The 19,236-nt window shown below is 55.0% G+C and overlaps 1 protein-coding gene across 6 annotated transcripts in view; it reads left to right on the forward strand.

The window, feature by feature from the left end:
- LOC119098543 (uncharacterized) overlaps positions 1 to 19,125 on the forward strand; it is a 23,106-nt gene extending 3,981 nt beyond the window's left edge. For 2 of the 6 annotated variants that reach the window (XM_037221497.1, XM_037221498.1), the window contains exons 5-18: positions 614 to 711; positions 3,317 to 3,391; positions 7,294 to 7,450; positions 7,993 to 8,260; positions 8,953 to 9,042; positions 9,334 to 9,532; positions 12,266 to 12,375; positions 13,071 to 13,247; positions 13,788 to 13,938; positions 14,475 to 14,576; positions 15,547 to 15,710; positions 16,290 to 16,487; positions 16,756 to 17,401; positions 18,797 to 19,125. In XM_037221497.1, the coding sequence (XP_037077392.1) occupies positions 614 to 711; positions 3,317 to 3,391; positions 7,294 to 7,450; positions 7,993 to 8,260; positions 8,953 to 9,042; positions 9,334 to 9,532; positions 12,266 to 12,375; positions 13,071 to 13,247; positions 13,788 to 13,938; positions 14,475 to 14,576; positions 15,547 to 15,710; positions 16,290 to 16,487; positions 16,756 to 17,401; positions 18,797 to 18,864 (2,503 nt within the window). In that variant the 3' untranslated portion in view covers positions 18,865 to 19,125. Of the gene's footprint in view, positions 1 to 613; positions 712 to 3,316; positions 3,392 to 5,010; positions 5,306 to 7,293; positions 7,451 to 7,992; positions 8,261 to 8,952; positions 9,043 to 9,333; positions 9,533 to 12,265; positions 12,376 to 13,070; positions 13,248 to 13,787; positions 13,939 to 14,474; positions 14,577 to 15,546; positions 15,711 to 16,289; positions 16,488 to 16,755; positions 17,402 to 17,744; positions 17,814 to 18,796 lie in introns of those variants that run through there. The other 4 variants (XM_037221499.1, XM_037221501.1, XM_037221503.1 and 1 more) reach the window with 4 other exon arrangements.
- Positions 19,126 to 19,236: the final 111 nt, after the last annotated feature.

A 19,236-nucleotide genomic window follows, 5' to 3' on the forward strand; every position in this document is an offset into this window, starting at 1 on the left:
AGCTATTCGGATTCAACGTTATGCAATCAGCCATGCTGGGAAGCGAGGATGAGTGGTAGCATTCGTCATCACTTAATTGCGAATCAAAAAATAATGCATACAATATACCGCTATCGACAAATTCACGCATAAAGAACATGACATCGACAAATTCAGAGTATTCAGTGTATGTCACTGCGAACATTCACTTAGACTAAACGATATCAGTAAGTCGTGAACGCAATCGTCGCAGGAAGACATTTATAATGGACCCAAAGCTGCTCTCGATTCGTATTTATATCATGCCATGAAGTTGCTTCAGAAGTAAGGACAATTGCTTGTCAATCAAATTTCTACATGCAGTTGCGCTACGAACACCTCATAACAAGTTACATGAAGCGATCACGAGGGAACCAAATGTACCAAGACCAAACAGCGTCAGCTGGGCGTACTATCTGAAAACATAACTACATTGATTTACTTCGCGTTCGTAATCCGTATTCAGTTCATGTTGTTGGTAGCATTCATCATCAAGGGATGCCCATATGGCGTCTAAAGAAAGGAAGTCCCCTGTCTGTTACATGATTTTGTTCCGTTTCCGTGTTACTAAGACCTCATATTTGCACTGTTTCAGCGTTGATACGTATGCCAGCCATGAGCGTCAGCTCTACTGCCAGGTGCATCACAAGATGCTCTTCAAGCCCAAGGCTGTGGAGAACAAGGATGAGAGAGGTAAGTATGACGGACCGGGGCTGCAGGAGAATGTCGTGTGTACGCTTTAGATGACTTTCCACTGAGGAGAGGACGCGTTCCCACCGCTGCAAATGTGAGAAATTGGAAGTACCACAATCCAGGTATAATACATACTCTACGTGTTTTGTGATGATGCTTTCGAGACTGCACTGAACTGGTACACCGGTTTGGATACGGTCAAGCATCATTCTGAGGTCCAAAACCGTCATCCGCATACCCCTTTCCCGTCTCATTGTTTTCGCATAATTTTCTCACTGCACATCCCCGTTATGCCGGCACAGGTTAATCGGGCATGAGGTGTTTAGGTAAAACATCTTCTTGAATATCTTAGTACGACTCTAAGTGCATGTTTTTTATTATTATCGCAATCGCTTATTGCACTTCCTGAATAATTACCCAACCGGAACAGACCATTGCGAATACTGGTATCTTAATGGTGTTTCACTCAGCTTTGCTAGCCGTAACGAGATGACCACGCTGCCGCAGTACTGCATATTGAGAGCGCTGCTACACGTATTGCCATATTTACTTACATCCTTCCGTAGTGTATAAAAGCGCACTTTTACTGCCGTGAATGCCAATTATCTTCATCGTAACCCGATCATTTTTTTCTGAATTATTAAATGGTGCTCTACAAGTCAAATCAGCACAAAAGCATGTCCTAGAGCGAACTAAACGCAAGAAGAAACATCAAAACAAACCTAGAACAAATAAACGCAAAACATGAGAACATCGTGGAGCCAAACGAGCACATAATGAAATATTTTGTTTTAGCTTGTGAAGGTGATCTACTCACTGCTAAGCTACTAACCTACTAAACAATTATCCACAAAGCAAGATCTTTTTTGGTAAACTACCATTTTGTATCGACACCGTCTTACTGGTGCCCTTTGTCGCCATTGACGCACAACTTTAGAAAATGGTCACGCAAGCTATCAAAGAGCCATCATAACCTAGCGCTCTGATATGGTCTGAAACCATTTTCAAAACACGTACAATGCTTGGCTCATCTATGCAATATGTCATGGCGTTACCATTTGTCATTCTCAGAAACGCTTCGCGGGCGATGGGCTCCAGCCCATCAGCCAGCGAGAGTTATGATGTCCTTGACTGTCGGGCATCAGTGCAGCTGTGCTGGACTTTCCAAGTTGAACGTGTCATCGGTCGTCACAGACGGGCCATCTGTCGCTTAAATTACTTGCATTGCTGCAGATATTCCTGGGCACAATCGGATTTTTTTAACGGTTAGAGACGAGTATATAATTCTCCCTTCTCCCTTCCACCCGACCTCCCACCTCTTCCGCCATCGAAACGCAGCTGGTGATGTTGCAGGCAGTGACTTCCGTCCGAAACGTAATTTAAGGCTGGAGAATGTGCCCTTTCACGTGAGCTCAAGCTTCCCAACGGAAGCCGCTTACGTGAGTTGTGAAGTGCATTTGCGAGGAACATTATTCACATGGATAAGACAGTGGTAATAGCTTTATTCCTCGGAGAAAACCAGGGGAATGGAGATTTAGATACGTTGATATTTCGGCAACATACCTTTACCAAAATGAATAGCAGAAGTGACTAGGCTTCTAAGGAAGGACTTCTGCTATTCGTCTCGATAAAGGCATTTTGCCAGAATATTAACGCATCTATATATTCATTATCCTGATTTTTCTCCGAGGAACAAGGCTATTACTATCGTTTTACTCTGATCCCTACCCTAATTATTTGACATCACTTGTGCACATACACCCTTGTGGAGGTCAAGGTTTGACAGGTTTTGTGAAATTGATGAATGTTAAGGTTACTCACCCAGATATTTTCAGTCACCTTGACCATTTTTTTGCTGGATGACTTACCATTAATTGTTGTTTTTTTTTTAGTAAAATCAAACTCGATTCTCGAGTAAAATCAAAGATTTCAAACTCGAGTAAAATCAAAGATTTCAAAAATTTCCAGCAACTTATTTGCACACCAACGTTTCTTGCTGTCTCGGTCTAGGAACTATACAAATGCATTGAGTCTAGATTTACAGTTCAGCTATGACAATCAGCAAACCATGCCCTTTAGATTGTTTTCCTGCATGGACATAATCCTGAGAGTTTTGGTGTCAAACGTTTTCTTTTGCAATGCAACAGGCTCTGTACAGGTAGATTTCTACCGTCTGTATTTGGCAGGCGTTTTATCATCCCGGCTCTTTGTATGCCGCACTGGTTCAAAACTGCATATTTTCCTAATGATTGTGGAGCTGCACGCCTTTAAACATTTGGAGGCCGAATCCTTGGTCGAAATAGTGTTCGCTCTCGGAGTTTTGCCCTAGAATGACGAGGAATGCGTTCGTCTTGCAGCAGCCTGGGTTGAGTGCTGATGGGATGACAGCAGCCCTGCAACAAAGTAAACTACACACCCACCGTAGCATAAGCTCTCCCTGATGACACCAGGTCGTGAACGGCTCATCGTCCGCGGCCTGCACTCCACCGCCATCTGTCGGACGTGACTGAGTGAGGGCGGCACCAGTCCTGGCCGCCTGCCTGAGCCGCGCCGGAGCTGGGCCGTCGACCTGCGGGCTGAAGTTGACGGTGTCCGTCTGTTGCAGCTCCCCGGCTGCGGCGTCACGAGCTGATCATCCGCGAGTCCCAGCCCGAGGAGCTGCCGCCGGACGTCGTGCGATGTGAGTCTCCATCCAGCTCCTGTCGTGCGATGTGAGTCTCCATCCAGCTCCTTCCGTGCGATGTGAGTCTCCATCCAGCTCCTGTCGTGCCATGTGGGTCTCCATCCAGCTCCTGTCGTGCGATGTGAGTCTCCACACAGCTCCTGTCGTGCAATGTGAGTCTCCACTCAGCTCCTGTCGTGCGATGTGAGTCTCCACTCAGCCTCTGCCGCCGCCCTCCAGTCCTGGTGCCTGCTGGATCGGAGGCATGTGGTGGTCACCTGGTACACCGGCTTCAGCGGCGTGCCCGCGACAACATCAACAGACATTGTCGTTGTTATCGCCGTGTAAAGGCTGGACAAATATTGATGAAGTACTCTGAAACAGTTCTTTAAGATCCCCGTCATATCCTGAGCATGTTGCTGTCCGGATCTCGTGATCTCTCCGCCTTCTGTACCTGTATCGGAGGATGTGGGGCTCGTTACAAGATAGGCCCGACAAATTCTGACAATCTTAGACGCGTTGTAACTTCAGCATCTGCCCTTCTTTCCTCATGTATGTTTCGCCCTGCCTCCTCGCGATGTCCAGTTTGTCCAGTGCGAGCTGCACCCGCCAGCCATGCCTGGGCTAAGAGTCCCCTGGCGGGAGCCCCGTCCGAGCGCCCGCACATACCCAGCATAGCTTTGCGGGCTTAGTTTCGGTAGATCGATCTCCAAGTGCGCGTAGTTCTGACTCATCACTATCCACTCCATGCATTCCATAACTCTGAGATGGCCTATTGGCCGAGACAGTTAAAATCCAAAAGACTTTGCGCTTGACATCAGCAGGTAAATGTGTGAACATCATTTCCATTCCATTCCATTCCTCACCATCTTTGTCACCACGCCACACCACTCCACTCTTCTTCGCGCTATTTCGCTGCACATGATAGCTGGAGTAAGTGCTGCACCGACCAGGTCCAAATCCACGGCCTAAACGGCACCTAATTTTCAACAACGCCAGTGATTATATGCGGCTTAATGCAATTTGAAAGATGGTACGGTGCCGGTGGCTTTTGAATCGTCTAGGAAGGTCGAAACCTAAGTGAAGCTAGCGCGACCCTGCTTCACAATCCTGGAATATGCTGTACGGGCGCCCCGGGCTGGTGCCTTTGCACAGCCTTTTCCTGAACGAGCACGGATATACCCGCGAAAAAATTTGATGGCACCCCCACCTAAGCAGGGGTGCCATCAAACCTCGCCCGAATTACACCGTGCACCCAGCGAGCGGTTGCGACGTCTTCCCTCGAATCGTAGGAACGGTCGCAGATCAGTCACCTGCATGTCTTCGCCGCACGGGCGCCGGTCCCGGTGGCGAGCTCGGGTATTGGATGAGCCTCGTGGCCGGCCGCGCACCCGGGCCGCCGCCTATTTCGGGGCGCGGCGGCGCGTTTGCCGGCCCGCCCGCCGGCGAGGAGCGCGACCAGACGCGTCCGGCACGCGCCTCGTCGCCGGCGCGTCGCTCGGCGCCGGGCGTATTATTGGCGTCAGCGGTGTGGCCGCCCCCGGAGGCCGTCTTCAGCGATCAGGACGTCGCCCGCGCGCGTGGCGCCGCGGTGTGGCTGTGCAGGGATCGGGCAGCAGGCGCGCGGCCGCGCGCGCGTGGTGGCCGGTACTGCGGTGCAGTGGGTAGTCGGCTTCCGCCTGTTTGCCCCCGTTGGGGGTAAGTCGGGTTTTGCCTCCGCTGACCTGCTGGGCCCCCGGGGGCCTGGCTGCTGACCTTTCACGCGCCGTCCTCTGACCCGCTCGGCTCCCGCGCGCCTCCGCGTGGCCCGCGGCTCCGCGATGCCGGTGGTTGGCGGCTCCAGGCTGGACCGCTCCTGGTACCTGCAGATGCACGGGTTTCCAGCCCGGCGGCGCAGCAGGGAGAGCGTGCCGTGGCTCAGCAGACAGGAGGGTGAGTGATGCACTCCACAGCGGCGCCCTGGCGACCGTCCCGTGTTACAGCGGTGGGTGCGGTGAGTGTGCAGCACGGACCAGGACACTCGCTGAGTCAATCCCCCCCCCCCCCCCCCGCCCTCCCGCCCTGCTGGATCGTGCTGGCAGACGACGGCCTCGCTGATGCCGGGCGCTAGGGCGAGTGAATGTCCGCAGCAGCGGAGTCCGAAGTCAGCCGTGGGTGCCAAGCGAGCGCGCCGTGAGCGATTTAAGTCATGCTAGGTATCATGCGAATATCCCGTTTGTAATCCAGACCCGCTCCTTGGTCAAGTCATGGTTAGATAGGTGACAAAGATCGCTCAACGGCGTTGATCGGTGGCCGGTCAGATGTTGGTCGCAGTGTTTCTCAGCCCTTCGTTGATAGCGAGGTGACGGACAATGTCACCTGATTGTCCGTCACCCCGCTGACAGCGTCTGGTCTTTGCCGGTTATGCTTGCGTGAACGCAGCTGCCACCTGGCCTCCTTCCGTTGGTATGACACATTTTTTAGCACTGGCCGTCAGCGGCCTGGGGCAGTCGACTGTGTAGGTGCGTTGTGCGTGTCCTGAGCAAGCCCCGGACTTTCACCGGACCGCTTGGGGCGCCGCAAGGTCGTCTCCCAGGACCGCGCGCCACCCACCTAGCTTCGCACTCCGGAACTGTCGGGCAGAGCATGCGTCAGTCGCCACCTTCTCGGGGGCGCCGTCTGCGTCACGACAACCTCCGTCCCGAGGCAGCAGGCCGGCGGCGGGCCTCACGCCGGCGCGCAGGCGGTGTGGGCGGACAGTGCACCCGTGGTGTGATGAATGAAGTGTGAGAATTGTCCTGAGCAAAACAGGCCGGATGAGGAAACAAGTGCAGTGCTGTAGTTTTGGTTCCACGGGCGTATTGGGTCCAGCGCAGATATGCATTGGTGGGCGCTGAGCCTGAGACGGTAGTATGAACTCAAAGTGAGAACTCCACGGGCACGGTTACATTCGAGACACCTGCCGAGCTCTTACCGCGCGGACTCGCTGATCACGCCCGCCCGTGGTCTGTCGATGTAGGAGAGTCCCGAGGTCCCAGTCCTAATGGCAGTACCAGCCGTCCGTGCCGCGCGGGCGTGACGGCCGCCCTGGAGAGCCGGCGGGAGCCTGAGACGCTGAACTGTTGGTCCAGGTGGCCCCGGCCGGCCTGAGACGCTGAACTGTTGGTCCAGGTGGCCCCGGCCGGCCTGAAACAACTGCATTGTTGGTCCAGGTGGTCCCGGCCGGTGTTCAGGGAGTATCGCACCCCGCAAATACATCGCTAAATGTGTCTGAACCACAACAATGCGTCAGAGGGTGCTAATATCCGGCTGGGGCATGCCTGAAGAGACCGCAACGAAGAGCCAGGGGCTGGGTGGTGTAGGCAGGAAAACATCGATGGACGGATATCTGAACGGCGTGATGAGATGGCTGCTGAAAGATAGTAGGCATCTGGAATAGAACCACAGATAATTTTCAGCACGTGCTTTAATAACGGAGGGGCATGGGAGTTCGGACCAAGGTAGTCAGCATCTGGACTTGATGGAACTGCTGTGCGTGTTGGTGTACTAATTGCTTCAGATGAGACACAATATAGCTGATAAAGACGGACAAAAACTGATGTGTTGGCGGATGGCCTTCGCGGCAGCTTACATGGCTAGGCCAGAGCGATACTCATCAAGCTATATGTTACTCTGGCTTTAGTACCTGTGCAGGTGAACTGACCATCTCCGGATCTCCAAAATCATTAACGTAAAAATGTTGTGGATTCATTTCCGCCTGCCATCGCCATCATAACATATATAGCTCAGCGGCACTCAAGAAGCCGAAATTGCAGCCATATGTGCGGAATGCTGCTGGCTCACGACACCGAGCCAACAAATGTGCTTTGAAGGAATTAGACGAAAGCAGATAATATGAGTTGAATTCGTGTTGTTTCGGTTGACGTAACCACCACTTTCAGCCTCCAGTAAGTCTGATTACGGACTGGAAGATCTGCAGAACCTGAACGTCAAAGACCGATTCTCGGTGTTTGAGCGCACCAGTGATGATGAACAACCCAAGAACCCGGCGGCCGTGGAAGTCAAACGGTCACAGAGCCTACTTAAGAAAATCAAAAAGTGAGTGCGGAGCATGGGTCGATATCCCGACGGCATGTGAGGTGCAAACGCAGTGAGTCCCAACTCAATGTGTTTATTCGTTAATAAGATATGTTTATTCATGCATGTATATGTATACATAATACATATGTGTATATCCCCCAGTCGTTTTCGATGGCGCGGCGTGTGTTCGGCGAGGCGGGATGTATGTGATGTGCGTGCATGCATGTATTTGATGGATACTGTAGTGTGGAATGATAGTCGAATGATGAATTGTTTCCGCACAATTTGACAATTTGAAGAATGATAGGAACGGCCCTGCATCTGTTACAGTAGCACTGCGCTTTTTCGCTTCTTGTCGGTATGTTATAGCGCACCTGGCTCTGCTAGTCTTACTGTGTCGCCCTATGTCGTCTATGTTACCGTGTCGTCCCCAGACATCATACAACGCTACACTTCACGTCCTTGGCGTTAGTCCCACCGTGCACCCCAAAGCTATCGGTTCACTGCCGTTCGCTTCCAACAACGCACGATGGACTTGCTAACGTAACATCCCGCACTAGGTTCCAGACTCCGGGCCAGGAGGGTGACGCGGGTGTGGAGCTGGGCGACGTGTCCTCGGAGGAGGAGGAGGACGAGGACGACGAGGAGGACGTGCCGCGCGACCCGGACGTGGTCCGCTCCACCAAGAAGACGGCCAAGGAGCGGCCTGTCAGCTTCGCCGGCATGGGCGACACCAAGCGGCACTTCGAGGAGGGCCACGAGCGGCGCGAGAGGATGCGGGAGGAGCGCAAGGGCGAGCTCACCAAGCTGCGCGGCATGATCTGCGGGGTGAGTGGTGCGAGCTGCGCAGCCGGCAGAGACGGCCGGCACGGCTGCCCCGACCAGCAGCAGAACGCAACATCCAGCTGCACACAGACAGGCCCTGTACGGAGCACGAGACGCCCGTACTTTCTCTCGCACGCGCGCGCATGCTAATGTAAAAACCTAGTAATGGGTGCGCTGAGGTAAGTCTCAACAAGAAGCTCTGTCGTGAGTCGAAGCGTATCCGGCACCTGACACGTTTGCCAGCGGGTGACGGCCGAGTTTGACCAGAGTCCAGGTGATAACGGCGGTCACATGTATGACGTGTTTAATCAAGTCTTCATCGTGGAGTCCAAGTGATAACGGTGTTTACGTGTTTAGCGTGTTTAATCAAGTCTTCATTGTGGAGTACAAGTGATAGCGGTGATAATGCGTTTGGCGTGTTTAAACGAGAGTCTTCATCGTGGAAAATGAGTTGCACTGTTCGCTCGCTCACGCTCTACATGCTACAGTGTACGTCTTTTAGCATGAAACGTAGTGTTTCATAAGAAAATCAAGTTTCGTTTCACACGTCCCCAGTGTGCACGCTCATAAACAGATTCTGCGAGTCTAATCAAAGTTCTAAGAACAACAGTGGGTTCGGGGAGCTTGCACTCTGTGTGAGTGAGTGATTGAACTCGAGTGATTGCCGTGATTGCACCTCCGCCTGTCGTCGGCAGGCGCGTGACCGACGCTTGGCCTACGAAGAGACGCTCCAGCAGGAGGCCGCCATGAAGAGAGCTGTGGAAGACCCCAGCGCCGAAATACAGGTCAGTGGGCGCCGCTTGCCTGCTAACGCTCGGGGCGACAGTCCGCACAGGTGCGGAATACTGGATGGTCCGGGACTTCCGTTCCCACAACCTATGAAATTAGAACCACCCACACTGAGTTATCGGTAACACCCACACCGAGTTCTCGGTAACACCCAGACTGCGTTTCGGACGACGGATCAACCAGCGTCGGTGGATCGCTGGATCCCGCCGGGGCAGGACGCGTCTCGCCTCGGGACCCAGCTGTGGAGCACGGGCGGCCTGTGACATGCCCGGCCGCCCGGTCGTCAGGTGAACCTGAAGGCGTACGAGCAGGCGGTGCAGCAGGCCGAGTCGGCCCCGGCCGTGTCCCGCTCCACCGAGGCCGTCACCCGCCAGAAGGCGACCAGCATGGCGTCCAAGTTCGAGCGTGGCGAGCTGGACGGCCCGGACGAGGACGCCGAGACGCTCCGCCGGCGGGAGGAGGACGCCGCGCTCTTCCGCGAGGCCGGTGAGTCGCTGGCTGATGGCTCGGGCGGGCGCTACTGACGCGGGGCTGTAGCACCGCCGGCTGATGGCTCAAACGAGTGTTACTGACGTGCGCTAGGGTTACCTGCTTTGGAGGGCTGCTTCAAACGCTGTGGTGGGGTGCTTAAACTTTGGAGGGCTGCTTTAAATTGATTGGAGGGCTGCTTTAAACGCTATTTTTGGCTGAAGGTGCACGTTGCTCGAAATCCCCCCCCCCCCCCCCGCTGCGCCCCATCTATGCGTCATGTTATCTATTTCCAGAATATTTTGACTCCGTTTCCGCATACACACGCCATGCCACCTGTCCTACAGCGTCATCGTAAAATTCGAGCCTTCACTCGTCCACTCAAGCCGCCTTTTGACCACACACCAGCAGAGCATGTGATATATACGTTTGCCGTGGATTGTTTTGTCCTTTGAATTCCGCTGAACTCTATACCAGATGGGCTCTCCTTTCGTTTCATTCTGTGCTGGGGCGCGGATTCCGCGCCCACCCCTACGATCTCAGAAACTACTGGGCCGATTACAGGACAGGCTTCAATACCAGCGCCATGGGGTCATCCTCAAGTCATGAGCTGTGTACCCTACCACCTATAAAGTATTCCAGTGGGACGGGTAATTTTTCCAAAAGATATTAATGCGCCTCGCGAGGTAATTTTTCCAAAAGATAATAATGTGTCTCGCGATGCGTGGCACAGTCACCCGGTGCCATTTTCGACCCCTCGTGGCCAGCTGGCAGTTGACCGTCCCTGACGAGCCAAATAGTCGAGCGCGGTCTCTGGACCCCGAGCCCACATGGGCGGCCTTTCTTGTCATCAGGTGGTAGGCATTGAACCGACTGAGCTGAGCGGATGACAGCTTACTCCCACTGCTACAACAGACTGTGACGATAAATCACTACCCCGCCTCCCTGGTTAAGATTTGGTCTGAACCTTTTGATTAAATACATTTCTGGGACCTGCGCCCACGCTGCGCGGAGCTCGTTACATGAGCCCTGACTCCGCCATCCGATCCGAAGTTCTGGGTCACCGGCATAATGCTGTGGCAAAAGCTTAACTCTTGTCTGGCTTGTTCGACAGTCTCCCTTTCCTCCGCTGGCACAGGACATTCTAGCGCGGCCGCTGCCGAAGGTCACAGACCACCTCAGTTATGGGTAATCAGCGAGCGCATAAAGCGACCCAAACCCACCCCGCCACGGGAAGATGAATCAGAAAGCAAACGCTCAAACCAGCTGAGCTTACGACGCGGACACGGCTTTATTGTTCGTTAACAGATCGTCGTGCGTTAGAAGGGAGGAAAGGCTACCGGGCAGCTATCTATCAGCTGTGTATAACTCCCTCACCTAAACCAAACTGAGCAGACCATGCTGAGGAACACCTGCCCCAGTCTGAACCTGTGTCAGCCGACTGTGCTCTGACACCGCGGGCGTCCCTAGGGGCACCTGCCCCAGTCTGAACCTGTGTCAGCTGACTGTGCTCTGACGCCGCGGGCGTCCCTAGGGGCACCTGCCCCAGTCTGAACCTGTGTCAGCCGACTGTGTTCTGACACCGCGGGCGTCCCTAGGGGCACCTGCTCCAGTCTGAACCTGTGTCAGCCGACTGTGCTCTGACACCGCGGGCGTCCCTAGGGGCACCTGCCCCAGTCTGAGCCTGTGTCAGCCGACTGTGCTCTGACACCGCGGGCGTCCCTAGGGGCACCTGCCCCAGTCTGAACCTGTGTCAGCTGACTGTGCTCTGACGCCGCGGGCGTCCCCAGGGGCACCTGCCCCAGTCTGAACCTGTGTCAGCCGACTGTGCTCTGACGCTGCGGGCGTCCCTAGGGGCACCTGCCCCAGTCTGAACCTGTGTCAGCTGACTGTGCTCTGACACCGCGGGCGTCCCTAGGGGCACCTGCCCCAGTCTGAACCTGTGTCAGCTGACTGTGCTCTGACACCGCGGGCGTCCCTAGGGGCACCTGCCCAAGTCTGAACCTGTGTCAGCTGACTGTGCTCTGACGCCGCGGGCGTCCCTAGGGGCACCTGCCCCAGTCTGAACCTGTGTCAGCTGACTGTGCTCTGACACCGCGGGCGTCCCTAGGGGCACCTGCCCCAGTCTGAGGCTGTGTCAGCTGACTATGCTCTGACACCGCGGGCGTCCCTAGGGGCACCTGCCCCAGTCTGAACCTGTGTCAGCTGACTGTGCTCTGACGCCGCGGGCGTCCCTAGGGGCACCTGCCCCAGTCTGAACCTGTGTCAGCTGACTGTGCTCTGACACCGCGGGCGTCCCTAGGGGCACCTGCCCCAGTCTGAACCTGTGTCAGCTGACTGTGCTCTGACACCGCGGGCGTCCCTAGGGGCACCTGCCCCAGTCTGAACCTGTGTCAGCTGACTGTGCTCTGACGCCGCGGGCGTCCCTAGGGGCACCTGCCCCAGTCTGAACCTGTGTCAGCTGACTGTGCTCTGACACCGCGGGCGTCCCTAGGGGCACCTGCCCCAGTCTGAACCAATGTCAGCTGACTGTGCTTTGACACTGCGGACGTTCTAAGGAGCACCTGCCTCAGACTGAACCTGTACGAGCTGATTGTGCTCTAACGCGGGTGTCCCTAGGAGCACGTGCCTCAGTCTGAACCTGTAGGAGCTGACCGTGCTCTGACACCGCGGACGTTCCAAGGAGCACCTGCCTCAGTCTGAGCCTGTACGAGCTGACTGTGCTCTGACGCCGCGGGCGCCTGCTGACAGGGACGGCCCGCGGAGCCCGGTCCCTCTTCAAGGAGCTGGACGCCTCGGGCCCCAGGGAGGGCGTCGTGCTGAGGTCGCCGTCATCAGCCGGGAAGACGGAGTTCAGGAGGGTGAGCTAAGGCGGGCAGTGGGCTAGACATGTCCGCAGCGTTCACAGTACAGGCTGCGGGGCTTTTTAAGGGGACGCCAGTTCTTTGACTGTGTGCTGACACAGCAATCGAGGACATACTAGTTCTGGGTCATTCGCCTTGTTCTGCGAACATAACTGAAAACCTTCCAGAGCTTTCAGTGCTTGGATGTAAATGTCAGCAACAAAGACAAGCTTTTGGAATGAATTCAATACCCCGAAAATATTACAAAATCGGTCTGATGCGGCCCTCAAACAAATGTTACGTACCGCGTACCCACTGCCTGACATACGTTTCAGTTTATATAGAAAGGGAAACAAGATGTGCAAATAAGCTTTTTTGAGCTACGTTCACGGATGGCAGGGACGTGGTTAGAAAGGAAGCCCGAGCTTGCTTCGCGTTTTTCGAACACATTGTGCGCTTTGATCAGAAATTTGCTATATCCAGTTAAAAAATGGATGGTTTTTGCAAGCAGGTCTAGCAGCCATGGCATGTCGGCTATGCGAAAAAGGAAACGACGAGGACTGCCCTGATAAAGGGAGCCCCCACGTCAGTGCACGATGTCCTTCGCTGTATGGCCTGTATGGTTCTGGTCCTCCGCATTTCACCACCAATACCGTAACACTACAGGCATCACAAGTCATTGTGACGCTAAGTGAGATGGCACCTTTCATCAGAGTGTGTACGAGTCGGAACCGGCTGCGGAGATCGTCAAGTCCTCCTCCAAGCACGACGACATTCACGTGGAGACGTCGGCTCTCTCCAGCCGCTTCAAGTTCTTTGAGACATATAAGGCGCCGGAAAAGGAGAAGAAGCCATTCCGCTTCTCCCCACCGCGAGAGGGCACTGTTAAGGTGCCGCTACCGGCCTCGACCAGCATGCGCTGCTCTAATATCGACTCGGAATCTTAGCCCACAACATGTCTCTTCAGTGCCTCGTCTCCTTATCTGTGTCTGTGTCCGTTTGTCTCTTCACAGCATGAAAGATGCAGTGGGACTGGCGGACTGCAAAGATTACCATTTCATCGCCTAAAAATTTTGTCCTGGTTTGTTTGTTTGCTAATACGGCAATTCCTTTCCTCTTTTTTTCGTGAGTCCATTTCAGTCAGCTGTACTGGCCAATAATTCGTGGTGTGACGTCAACGCCCTTTTACTTCATTAGTGTTTTACTAGTTGCCAGTTGCATTAACATTAAGCTGTTAGTTTTTGTTGTTTTTTTGTCTGGTGTTTTATCCATAAGTTTTGTTTACAACTGTGACGCATCTTGTGTTAGCGTCAGCCTCATCACTGACGCACAACATCTGATTTTGAGCGGCTTTCCCATCGCACCGTGCCCTGTCGACTGCACTGGCCGGGTGGCCGTGAGCTGACCTGACGTGACCCGCTCCGCCCCAGGGTAACACCCCGGACCGCGAGGTGGAACGGGACCCGAACGTGGTGCGCGCCGACGATCGGCCGGAGGGCGAGCTGGCGCGCAGTGACACTGCCAGTCGCATGCTCAGCAAATTCAAACAAATGGAGCAGAGAGGCGGCTCGGACGGCCAAGGTAAGGGGCACGCACAGGCGGAACCACACGTTACAGCTTACTGGACTGGTCTTCCTTTGATGCTGGTCTGTATCGTTAAAATTAAGAACAGTCCACTGTTTCCCACCTTTACCGTAGTTCGTAGCCAACTACACCCAGCGGTCGTCTTGATTTATGTTTCGCGGCTCAAGTCACGGCTGAGAGGTCATTGTTATGCCCATACAGGACCATGGTGGCCACAGTGAAGGTCACGTGGCATCACCTCAGGGCAGGGAGGTCACTGATGTGCTCACTCAGTGTCATGACGATGAAGGAGTGGGCCGTAAGGCTTCAGATCAGGGCAGAGTGTTCGCTGTCGCGTTCACATGTATTTCTGACTTTCGCGTTAGTTTTGGATTACGTGCTGGTTATCTGTCCCAGTACATCACAGCGGGCTCTCCCTGCTCACCCAGGGGCAGTCCCGTCCCAGCAGACTACATCATTAACGTGGTAACGACTCTCCGCTTGGCCAGAGCGCGCTGAGGGATATGATACACGGCTTTCCTCCGGTTTGCCAGAGGCGAGGACGACGCGGGAGAGGCCGCAGGGAAACGCTCGCCACCTGCTCTCGATGTTCCGGCAAATGGAGGAGGACGCCCAGAAGGAGGAACTGCCAGACGGTAAGAGGCTCCTTTGGCTGTCCTTTGTCCAACGCCTCTCAATCTGAAGAGCATGGAGATTGGGATACATATGGGGAAACCCAACGCTTGTATTCAGGTCTACCAAAACAGCAGACGAAGTTCGCTTTGTGAGCATGCTTGTTTCACCATGAATAGATCCCTCATTTCATAGTTACGAATGTCGTTATATGGAATCAAACTATGAAATAGAACAGAAACGAAACCAATTGCAACACGTGGGATGATAGTTACGGCGGTGATAACAACAAAAAAAAAACGCTTCCAAGTAGAGCATAGCGGGCATTTTGATAGACTTGTCGGCGCGTCGCGAATTTCACTAGTTTATCCTTCCTCAAGGGTGTTGAAGAGGTGGTACCAGATTAGGCCCTTATCTGATAACGCCAGCGTGAAAAGGGCTTGTGTGTGAGAGTGACGCCTGTTCCCCGTCTGAGCTATTAGCCAATTAAGTGTCCAAAACACTCAACAAAGGTATGCACTGCGCATGCATGTCTATTTCATCTACTTAATCTGTGTGGACAGCCACACATGATAGCCTTTAATTGAAAGTGATATTCATTCCTCGTCTGAGCTATGAACCGACTAAGTAATGAAAACATTTCACAAAGGTGTTTGTTGGGCATTCATGTATATGTCATCTACTTTATCCGTGCGAGCAGCCTCACCGAGCTTTGTGTCATTCAGAGAAATTATACTTAGCAGGGTAAGACACCCAAGAGACTTGACTTTTGTAAACGGCGACTCCTTACACCAGAGCGCTTAAATTGCTCATTAACATGAGCTCTTCCAACTACTCCTTCGGTGACGGAGTGCCCTATCTTTAGTTCGACGTTGTAACAACTACACTGCAGCCGCATGATGTCTGACCGAAAAACGCAGAGCCGGACACTGGCGGCCGCGCAACGCCGGTCGCCACACGCGCCGCCACGCCCCACGCCCATCCCTGCCGCAGGTCCGAGACCACTCAAGGCGTTCACGCCGCCACCCGAGTACACCGAGGAGACTGACTCGGACGAGTACACGTACACCGACGACTCGGACTACTCGGACTCGGACGACTCGGAGTCGGGCGTGGTGCGCTCCGGCCAGAAGCCGCAGGACGACGTTCTCACGCAGGTAAGAGGGAGACAGGCTCACCTGTGCTCTCACACAGCGCCGGTAGCTCTCCGAGCGCACTTGTGTGCTCTCCAGGCGCACATGCCCTCCGGGCCTTCCCGAGAAGGTGTCGCTTGAATGGCCGTCATTCGGGTGCGGGCCCGGCGGGACGCCGTGCTCGCGTGCCGCGCCTCGCCACTGTGCGGACGACATCAGAGCGGGCAGCCGATGTGTGCTCATCAAGCGCGGCTGTGCTGCCTATACCAACACCAGCGGAGTTGATGTTGGCAGCTCTTCAGCTAGCGTCCTTCGTGACCGGTTCCAAGAGTCTGTTTTGAATGCTTCCGTGCAAACGGAAAATGTGAGCCCGTGTTGCTAGAGCTGCATAGGAATATTTGCATTGATCAAACTTTATCGTTTTCTGTTTAATTTTCACCTTGACGAGCTGTGTGAAGGCGCTTATGTGATGCAGATGGCTGTCACTCCTGCGTGCTGAGGCAAGTGCGGCGCACTTTTGCCTTCTGCTGTTTCAACACCAACGCGTTGCGCTCCGCCCTCCGCCTGGCTGGTAACCGAGCATCCCTCCCCCCCCCCCCCTAGCGCACCGATCACGCTCGCAATCTGAAGGCCAAGTTTGAACGCTGGGAGCAGAAGATGGAGCAACAGAACAAGTTCAGCGCGGAGGAAGAGTGCAAGCCCAGCCTGGAGACGGCGCGCAATCTGCGCTCAATGTTCGAGGCCATGAAGGACCAACCGGCTGTCGCTGAAAAGCCAAAGCCAAAAGTCAACAGATTTGTTGTGAGTGCCTACCACATTCAGTCTTGATGAGTTTGTTGCCGTCTCTTTGCTCTCAGGGAGACGCCTGAACGGATTGGGTTCACAATCGCTTTTGCTCGAATGTGTTAAAATTTTCTGCATTGCTTGTCCTATTTTTCGACGCTGACAAAACCAAAACCCACTGTTCAGCAGTCCGCATAATTTTTGCTGACTTGCTCACACTGGCTGCTGTCCACGGCGAGCATTTTCTGCGGGCTATCCGATGTATATCACGTGCCGTGTGTTGTAGGGGGTCGCCGCTCGCCGAGCGCCGAGGCGGGCCGGCGCCAGCCCCGGGCCCAGCTCCGACCCCGACTCCGAGTCCGACCCCGACCCCGAGCCCTCAAAGTCAGCGCCCCGCTCGTTCTGGGACCGCGATGGCGATGGGGACGAAGACAGCGCCTCCTTTTGGGACCGCGGCGACGCTGGGCACGGAGGCGGCGCCTCCTTTTGGGACCGCGGCGACGATGGGCATGGAGGTGGCGTCTCCTTCTGGGACCGCGATGAAGGCAGAGAAGAATCTCGCGCTTCTTTCTGGGACCGCGGAGAGGATGGGTGGGCGGGAGGCGAGCGTCAAACGGAGCCGACTGTGGAGGCATCGCCTCGGGTGCGGTCCCGGGCGGGGGCAGACGGTCACGCCTCAGCCCCGCGGAGCGCGGAGGGCACCTCGGCCGGACGGGAGGGTGCCAGTCAGGAGAGGGCTGGTGGAGATTGCAGCAAACAGGGCAGCCCGAGCAGCGGGGAGACGAGCGAAGAGGACGAGGACGAGGAGGGGTCCGAGGACGAGTCCGGGGAGGAAGAAGAGGAGGAGGAAGGGTCGGACTCGGAGGAGGGGGGCTCGGGCTCGAACCCGGCGCCTCGCCGCCTTTCGGACGACGTAAGACCAGGCAACCGATGTAGGCACCTCGGACGTGTCTGGGTCGCCGCCTTGGCCCTTGGTCGTATAGCGTATCTACAGTAGGCAGCTGCACGGCGCGTCCCCGCTCCCGGGCCGTCGCGACGGCCCTGCCCGGACGTAGTCTGGCCCTCCGTCACTCCACACTTGTCCCCACCCTTTGTCCAAGACGTGGCCTGACCCTCTCACTCTACACGACTGCTCCTCTGTCAGCTAGCACGTGTCGGGACCGTCAGGAGACGGTGCGGCCACCGTCACGGGTCACAGCGTCGTACTGTATGAAAGCGATGGTGACTGGTGCCGTCTTAGGCCCGTGCTCAGCTAGGACCTCCTTGTAATTGCAGGCGCTAGAAGTGGCCTGCGTAGTGGGCTTTGCCCTGTATTTGCTGGGTGATTTCATCTTCTAAGGAAAAGTAAGCGCGGTGCATGCGTGCCTCTGTTTAACACGCCGCCCGAATGGTGCTCGTGTGTGGCTCCCGTGTGCTGTGGCCGGCTGGTGGCCTGTGGCCGTGTTGCGAGCCGCCCTAATGCGCGCTGCCCCTGCTCCAGAGGCAGGCCTTGCAGGCTACCTCAGCCACCGTTTGTTGAATGTCGTGAGTCGTTGCCACCAAATCTCTGCCGCCCCGAATCTTCTGTCGCCTACTCTTTACTTAGAATATGAAATCACTGGCAGGTAGCTTGGTTAGAATGTGCCGTCGGCAAGTCATTGATGTGCATAGTGCCTAGATATTAGTCGGATGATCTTCCTTGATGATTGAATTGGCGTTTGCTGTTTATTGAACCCGTAACATAACACAAGAATATGTAAATACCGCTTGTTTGCTATTATTTATTAGACCTGATAACTGATTACATGCTTCATCATTGCTTGATTAAAACTTTAAGCACATTAAGTCAAACATTATCCTAAGGCGATTAGGCAACAACCAAGCTGATCCAGAATGTACGCCATGTACAAAAGCTGTTCGACTCGCAGCTGCAGCTAATCTCAAATTAGCGGCGGAGTTTCCCAACCTATGTTCGAGGATACAGCTGCATGCTGGATACTTTTCAGCTCACGGATCGTTGTGCAGCGCTGCCAAAAATAAATTTCCTAGCTCAACTCTGTCAACAAGTCTATGCTAGCTGCCTGCGTCCGTCCGCATTGGAGGGTACTTATCAGTCCCAGCATAGCGTCATATTAGCAGTTATGGCAACGCGTTGTGTGTGCCTCCAAGTGGTAGGCACGGCTGGAGCCGCTGCCCGCCGACACAGTTCGGTTGTTGGCCTGCAGGCAGACCTGCCAACGCACGTCTTATTTCCACTGAAAACACCACCGCACTCAGCGTCCAGTCACCATCACGGTGTCTCACGCGCCGCCTGACGCCTGCTCACATGATCCGCGCGCTGCCCCCAGTGACCGGCTACGTGCCAGGAGGCTACGCGTCGGTCGGCCCGGGCCGCCGCCGCCCGGCGGGCCCGTGAGCCTTCCGCCTCCGCGCCGCCGCCCAGCAGCGGCGGTGGTGTCCGTGGGCGGATTGTTTGACCGTCCCGGCGCCCTGCTAGCACTGCGGCCCCCGGAAGGGTCCGGTGGTGATGTGCCTGGTGCTGCCAGGGGTATGGGTCCTGGTGCCGGTGGCCAGCACAGCGCAGCGTGCAATTTAAACCTGCATGGCTTTCTCAGTTTGGAAATAACAGTGTTTGTATGCTTCTGTCGTTGCGCAATACACTATATCCTCGACACAACTGCGAGTCCTTGAGTCGGTAGACTGGTGGGAGGCTTGTAGAGAGCGCTCAACGAGAGTAAGGCGCGTTTGTCACAGCAGATGCTTGCAGGCATAGTGTGATGCAAATTTA

The sequence above is a fragment of the Pollicipes pollicipes genome, unplaced genomic scaffold (assembly GCF_011947565.3).
Source record: "Pollicipes pollicipes isolate AB1234 unplaced genomic scaffold, Ppol_2.1 Scaffold_4740;HRSCAF=5597_pilon_pilon_pilon, whole genome shotgun sequence".
NCBI classification, from domain to species: Eukaryota; Metazoa; Arthropoda; class Thecostraca; order Pollicipedomorpha; family Pollicipedidae; genus Pollicipes; species Pollicipes pollicipes.